Genomic DNA, 8,096 nt, shown 5'->3' with positions numbered 1-8,096 from the left:
TTATAGAAAAAAGCAGTCAGAAAGACAGGGGACCACCAGAGGACGGAGGACCAATGGGTTTCCAAGGCATATATTCCCTCTCCTGACCTCTCCCAGGCAAATTTAACACCGACTACATTTATAGATGATTTTACAGAAAACAGAATTAGACTGCCAAAATGATCGCTACAACGTGAAGCACAAGAACTAAGGCCATATCCAAAGACTACTTCATATAGCTAGTGGGAATAGCTAGAATGATAAGGGAAATCACAGGGTGACCACCAACAGCTAGGGGTTAGCAAGACATTTCAGCTAACATTCAGTAGTCGACTACTGAAAAGTTTTCTGAAGTATTTGGTAGAGTCTACACGAAGTACTGGGGTAGATAAACTACAGGTTTCATCCAGCATGAATGTTTGGGTGACTTACTGGGAGCTTTGAATGAGGCAGAAATAAAGAAGAAAAATTGTTTTAAAATACCATCCCTTGATTTTGCTATGATTTTGAACTACATTCAAACTATTTTTCCTAGCATGTAAGGAAGGGTAGCAAATCACCTAAAAAACTGTATTTAGCCTATAATTAATAATAATTTCTAGACGGTGGAGGGGAATGTCCCTCCAGCTGGGATGACATGTAGCCTTTTTCGAGGTGTCTGGCTATGGAGGTGACTGCAGTACCCCTGGCCGATCAGTGAGAAAAAGCTTCCTACAAAATGTACACACAAAGGGTTTTCTTGCAAAAATCCTCGGAGCTTTCATGTTAGGGCAAATAGCAACCTGACTGACAAAAAGTAAATACGAGCCTATCACTTCTTCAAAAAGTTAAAATCCAACACATCAGCATGAATACATTCATCAGCGACGGGATCAAATGCTGCTTTTCAAAAGTTTACTTTTGTGGTTCATTTCTAGGTGCTGTTTATTTTGAAAGATATTGAGAATGAATGTCTTCAGTGTATCACACCGGGAATGCTCTAGGCTCTTGCTTTGTCATTCGGAGCTCTGAAATACGAGCAATTTGCCTTAAATCACTCCCTGGCATCCATTACTCTTCGACTTCCTGTCAAGTTACAAGAAAAAGGCTTAAATAATTAGGGCACCTTTCACTGACAAGGCAAAACTTTCGCTTGGCTGCAATGCACCGCTTGAAGAGGCATCTTGGAGACGAGCCCGAGAGGTGAGGGGGCACCCGCAGCGCCCTGTGCCTCCTCCACCCCGGCAACCCGGGGCTGGGGCCGCCAGAGCGGGCACCCCTCACGGCGAGGCCCGGAGCCCGCGGGCTGGCGCCGCGGGGCGCAGGCCTCCCCGCCCATCGCCGCGCTCCCGTGGCCATGGCAACGCCGGAGGCGGCCGAGCCAGGCCGCGGCGGGCCAGGCCCAGCGCCCCGCCCCGCCCGCCCGCAGCGAGGGACGAGCCGCCGTTGCCGTCGCGCCGAGCGCTGGCCTGCGCCGCCCCTCCGGGCCCGGCCGGGAGCATGGGGCTGAGGATGGAGAGCGGCAGCAGGCGGAGCCAAGGTGCGGAGGGCTCGGTGGCGGCTCCGCGGCCGAGCGGGGGCTGCGGGAGGCGGCGGGGCGGGGGCTGCCTGCCGGCGGGGCGCGGGCTGCCTGCCGGCGGGGCGCGCTGCCGCCCGACCTCCGCCGTCCCTGCCGGGCGCAGGGGTGCCGGGCGAGGCCCGTGTCCCGCCCGGGGCTGGGAGCAGGCCGTGCCTCCCCCTTCCCCGGCGGCGTGTGACGGCGGGCATGGCGGCGCCGCTGCGCGGGGGGCGGGCTCGGCGCCGGGCACGGAGCCTGTGCTGGTGCTGCGGGGCCCCGCTCGAGGCGCCGTGGCTCTTGCAGCCGGTGCTGAGGGAGGCTCGGGCCTTGCTCCTCTCGCACGCGGCTGCCCTTAGCTGTGCCAGCCTGTTTGTCAGGCGTGCGGAGCTGGGCCCGGGGCCGGGCTGTGGGGCAGCGGTGCTGTGCCACCCGTGCAGCGGTGAAAATAGCCAAGTGCAGGCGCTTGCTCTCAGCGAGCGAGGCCTGGCAGCTGGGGCTGTGAAAGATTACACATATAACCCCTGGAAAATTATAAGCGTTATAGAAGTGTGGCCTTAAATTGTCCAGTTTACAGCCATCATCACAGGTGTGCATGTGTATTCTAATGACATTTAGTGCTGCTGTAGTGAATGTTTCAGGCTGCCGCTATTAGATGCTTTGTTTTCGAGGCCTAAATTTCTGTGCCATTTGGAGTTATCTTTTTTCTTCTCCAAAGCTGGTATTCATGGATTATAGTGGATTTTACCTTGTGTGTTGAACATCACTTACATGGCGTTTGGATGTAGATCCAAGTTTTTTTGGTTTGGTGGGATTTTAATGCAAGTGTAGTTGTAAAATGAAAGACTCAAAAGCTTTCGAAGCTCTTATAAAGTGATTCCTTACCCAGATTTAACCAGCCATGGGTTGCTCTTGTGCTCTGTTCCTATGAATAATCTTAGAGCCATTTGTCATTCATGACAAAAGCAGGCATAAACACGCAAAAATGTTTGCACGAGCCAACTCTGGCTCTTGGAAAATACCTAAAATATTTTTAGATCTGAACTGGATGACATGCATAATATTAAACAATGGTAGGAATTATTCAGTGCTGCACTGTAATGTCAAAATCATACATAGCTGCATAAGGTCACATCCTGTGAGGAAACGTTATGCTTTCATGTTGCATCTCGGTATCAGTTCCAGTCTTTGGAGATAGTGTTGGATGTCACTCCAGAAGATCTCTGGTATCAAAGTAGAGTTTGAACATGAATTCTAATACTATATGGGAATATGAAATTCAGAGCAAAAACTAGTAACTTGTGTATCCAATTTTTATGCTCTCTTATGTAGTGTGAAGGCAATTTTATTACAAATTTATCCTTTTTCTGACTAATCTTATTTTTTATTCTCAAAATATTTTTATAGACAATCAGAAAGCATGCTGATTGTCTGTTGACCATAAAATGAGAATAAATAGGATGCAAGATCTAAATTTCATTCAGGTTGCAGCAAGCTTTGCGTGAATGTCTCCTGCTTTAAAAATAAAAAATTAGTTCAAAAGTAGGAAAGAATGAATGCATGTCTCTTTACATGGGAAGTTATTGATTGTCTGTATAGGAGGTTATCACAGAGTCAGTAGTATGTGAATGGACAGCCCAATGTCTAGTTTCACGGACACACAGGAAGAATCCTTACGGACAACAAGGATTCACAGACGGAGGAAGAATCCTTACAGACAACGGGGATTAGCACAGACAGAGATACTAATTCCTTACGGTGAGCTAACCTAGAAATCTGTGTGGCTGAGCAAACTTGGCAGAACAGCCGTTGGATTGCTTGCAGACAGTTTACAAAAGAGGCAGAACACATCATATTTGTGGTTTCTTTGTAAGACAGTTGTATCCATGCACTGTCTATCCAGAACACTAATACAGAAGAGGTGGGATACCCTATTTCATGTCCTAGTGTACTCCATGCAGAGATTCTTGTGCAGACCTGGCCTCATCATTGTAAAGAAAGAACCAAAATTTTGTACTCGTTTTCTGTCAGGGTTTCTGTTTTGTCTAGTGAGAATACTGAGCAAAAAGAAAAATTTGATTTTTTTTTTAATATATTGGACTATATAGGATTTGCATGTAGGTCTTTTCAAAGTTCAAAGAAGGCTGAGGTTTTTCTCCCGTAAAAATATTGAAGCATTAATCCTTTATGTTTTTGTCTAATTCCAGGCATAAATTTCCAAGTTATTTACTGTAGTAATTTCAGGAGTCGCAGGAGTCGGTTAATACAGTCACAGATTTATAGTATGACCTCAAATAATCTGAATACTGTAATTCTAAACCAGCTTTGTTGATTAAATCCAGTCTTCTGAGTTGGGCTGTTTAATTCCCACAGGCAGTGGTTGGCACATATCTGAACAGCAATGAAATCATACGCTTATTGTTAATCAATGACGCGTATTTGTGTCACTGTTACGTTACAACAATGGGGAAGTCATCATCATTGCTGCATGGAGGCTGCTGTTAGGTTTAGGCAGTTTGCACAGGCTTCAAAGAATCTAAAATAAAATGAAAATGCTTTGCGTATTTACAGAGAAGACCATCCTGTTTAGATTTTTCCTGCATTTCAGGAAATCCTTGCATTAATCTGACTGGAACTGGAAGGGTGTTAACACACATCTGTGGCTTGTGAGCTTCTTTCTTTTTCCTCTGTATTCCTTCATTTGCCATTTGAACAAATGGGTTTTTAAGCTCAAGCATTAGTTTGGTAATACCAACTCGATTTTTCAGAAGCTGAAGTTGTCTTTGACCAGCAGGGAATTTGAGAGAGAATCTATTTCTACCTTCAAGGAAGGAAGAGTGTTTAAAAGTTATATCTGAAACATAATAGTACATTTTAACTGAAATTGGGAAATGTTAATTACCACTCTTAACTTTTTACCAAATTAAAACCTTGACTCAGCAACCACTTAAACCTATCCTTAATTTTACCATTACTCAAATAGTCTGTTAAGTGAGTTTTAGTCACTTAATGTGACTAATCCCATCTCCACTCAACAAATAATTTAAATTTGTAATAGGGTTTAAGTACCTGATTGGTCCCATTTCATTGAAGATTTCTTGCATGCTTCAAGTGAAATAGGTGCTAAAGTAAACAGGATTCAAATCATTAACCTTACTAGCTGTTTTGCTCCGGATTATACCCTACAACCTTCTCTGAAGCCTGGTGGATCAATGTTTCTCTGCTGTCCATTCTGGGTGAGGCTGGCTGTGCATTAGAGTTTTGCTAATGTATTTTCAGTTAGAAATATGAGACATTAATTGGAGGGAGGGGCTTTCTTGTAGGCACAGATTATACTAACAAGAGATTTTTTTCAATACATATAGAAGAATCTAAATACAGTGTATCTATACACTTAGACACGTACATACATTTTTTTTCTGTTGGTCAGTTTGACACTGGATATTGAAACACCTTCAAAATGCATGTTCATGGGATGACATGATGTTGAGTTTCTTGTAGCAGTAGAAGCCAGCACATACATTTGTTGTGTAGGAAGTGCTCGTGAGCTAGTGTTCTGTCATCCTTGAATAATAGCATGATTCCCACAGGAGAATTGTTACACCACATGGGAGCATATGCTCCTGGTTTACTTTGTGCCACTTTGCACAGGCTCAACTATCCAGTGAACTCAGGTTAGTAACCTTTTAAGCCAGAAGTTTCTCGACTGTGATATGTGTATTGATAGTTGTACACATACACTTAAAAGTAGCATATGGACACTTCTGGAATACCATCCCTCACACACCCTTCTAGAAGACTGGTAACTGCTGGTGCCACTGCTAACTCTATAGAGGTGCTGACGATGGTGATACTGCTTCTTATCCCTAGAAAGGGTTTAGTTTCATATCCTTTTGCCTTAGGGCCTGGTCAATTTTGGTTGAACGGTTTGCATTTATGCAGAATGCTGTTAGATTATTAGTTGGAAGGGACTGAGAAACCTAACTCTTAAGCATTAGGAGTAGGTGTAAAGAAGAGCTTTTGTGTAATCCAGCATAGTAAGTGTATAAATAGCGCCCATCTAGTTAATGGCTTAGAAGATTATGTATGGTGCATATGTCAGGGAGTGATACATTGTATCACTTTCATCATATTTTGCCTCTGACACAAATGATCCCATGCAAAATTCAAATGGAACATTTAGGACTTTATTTCAAAATTGGGATATTGTAGCTTCTTGGGGCGTTATTCATAAAACTTTGTTTCAGAAAATTTAGAAAATAATGACTATATTTTTGTCCTCTGGTGGATTCTGCCATTAATACATCTTAAATGTGATTCTGATAAAGCCGGCTTCACATCTAAGACTTTGTACTCTCAGAATTGGTGGAAGTTTTGTTACCACTGAAACCTGAAATGGGTCCAAGAGGCTTCTGTCGCTTGCGTTAACAGGAAAAAGAATACAGGTGTGATTATGAAGTGCTTAGCTTTGCCCCACTGTAACTTTCAAATAACATGGAACACTATCAATGCATTCAGTAACCAGCTAAATCTAAAGTCATGTTTGACGTTGTCTTGTGATTGCATAGGAGCTGCAGAAAAGCAGTGGAGGCTTGGCATGTTTTAACCTCTTTTCCTAAAGAAGAGTTTGTGGGTGGGTCACTGCTCTCTGCCAGCTTTTTCCTCTTTCCAGTTCTGCATCTATTAGCCAACTTCACCCAGCTGTGAGTAAGAAGTAGGAATCTTAGTGATACCCATGTCCGTGGCTTGGTTAGGAGAAAACCCAACAAATTAATATGCACTTTTTAGAGAAGGTCATTCTGTTCTTTGTCCATTCCCACATATGCAACTAGTCAACCAAGGATAAGCAACCAGAGAAGCTTAAACTAGATGACTAATTATAACACCTGTAGCATCTCATTAGCCACAGCTGAGCAAGTAGGAAGTGAGGAGGGAGGACTGCAGGTAAGGAAAAGGCAGCAAATGGGGGAAATTGAAAGTTTTTTTAGGGGGTATGGTAGGAATATGTAAGCCACATACATCAGTAGGAAAGCAAGCCTTGTTAGTAGTACTACTAATAGAGCATCCTATTATTCTTTTTTTTTAAACTAATGAAAGTGTATCATCATGCAAATATAAGATAGTAATTCTTATTTAAATGAAGTTTAAATCTAGTGTGGATTTTCATAACCAGGTTAATCTCTTAATTTACTTTGAGATAGCAGTGTTTACTCTGTGTATTTCTGCATTGTATTCATATGCACAATTATTTCTGTAGCATAAAGAGTTAATGGATACTTTGATTTAAAAAATTTCATAGTTATCAAAAAGGGAGGAACCTATATTTCAGGTCCTAATTTCATTCCCTTAAATATGACCTTTTCCGAAGTGTTAGATTAGATGCTTGAAGGAGTTCCCATCACTACTCCTAAATCATTTAGGATTTCACAGAGATTATTTAAACCACTTCTGTTCCCTCCTCAGCATGGGTACAGCATTAGTGCTGTAGTGTACTGTTAATGTGTACAGAGTTAAAAGAATGAATCCATAGCAGGAAGCCCACTGAAAAACACACTAAACTAGTCAGTAGAACAAGGGTGGTAGTGATAGAGCATCCTTGACTTCTGATAAATTCACAGCACAAACCCCCTTCTGCATGTAGTTGCCTTAATTACCCACTTGGACAAAGGTGTCTCACTAACTATTTTTGGTTTAGAACATTCAGGGATTAGGGAAGAAGAGAAGAAGAAAAGGAGCTGGCTGTGGAAGAGGCAACAGCACCAAACCCTCATAAATTAGTGCAGTGGATAGAATGTTTGTTTGCAAAGCATTTGTCAACTTGGGTTGAGTGTCCTAATCAGCCTCAGGGAGATCAAATCCCTGCATTTCATACAAATGCTGCAATTCTAGTCCATTATAGGCAGAGGTGCTTCCTGCATTTCCAGCTGAGAGGTGGCCACTGTGCAGCTGAGAATGCAAGAGTCCAGGAGTCACCAACAAAACAGTGCACAAAGGGGTTGGTGCCTTGGCTGAGTGATGAGCACATTCTTCTGGGACAGCTGGGGAGACCTGAGGTCTAAATCCACCTGGGGCTGAAGGTTGTTTGAACCCAAGTCTAGGAGCTGCTCTTAGGAAAATACATGTTCATACATGTCTACACACCGAAGTGGAGGTTTTGTGGCTTGTAATGCTGGATTTAGATGCCCATATCCAATATACCACCTAAGGTCTCTGTATTTTTGTGGCTTATCTTTTAAATAACAAGCCTTGGTGGGTAAGGGTAAGCTGAATGATTTTTTTTTCAGTATTTTTCATTTGCAATGTCTGAAGTGCAGTTTTGTTGTAAAAATAGCAAGTCTAATAGTTGTGTTTAAAGTCCTTCCTATGAGAACATTGTAATGAAAGACTGGGCTTCTTTCCAGTACATATTCACATTCCAAATCTGAAATGGCTTTATAGAAAAATAATTTCCATAAATTCTTCATATCCACTAACAACTAGAAAACAAAATAACAAATAGAAACCACCAATTTCCATCATTTTTAAGACTGTAAAATTAGAAATAGAGATAGGATGCATTTTAAATGAAAATTAAAAGATAATT

The 8,096-nt window shown here is 42.5% G+C and overlaps 1 protein-coding gene across 1 annotated transcript in view; it reads left to right on the top strand.

The window, feature by feature from the left end:
- The first annotated feature begins 1,723 nt into the window (after positions 1-1,723).
- SPATA7 (spermatogenesis associated 7) overlaps positions 1,724-8,096 on the top strand; it is a 44,138-nt gene continuing 37,765 nt past the window's right edge. The window contains exon 1 of the mRNA XM_059819514.1: positions 1,724-2,062. Coding sequence (XP_059675497.1) covers positions 1,724-2,062 — 339 coding nt within the window. The remainder of the gene's footprint in view (positions 2,063-8,096) is intronic.

This window comes from Gavia stellata, chromosome 7 (assembly GCF_030936135.1).
Source record: "Gavia stellata isolate bGavSte3 chromosome 7, bGavSte3.hap2, whole genome shotgun sequence".
Classification (NCBI taxonomy): domain Eukaryota; kingdom Metazoa; phylum Chordata; class Aves; order Gaviiformes; family Gaviidae; genus Gavia; species Gavia stellata.
Note: the sequence above shows the minus strand (reverse complement) of the source record. Positions and strands in the feature narration are given on the sequence as shown.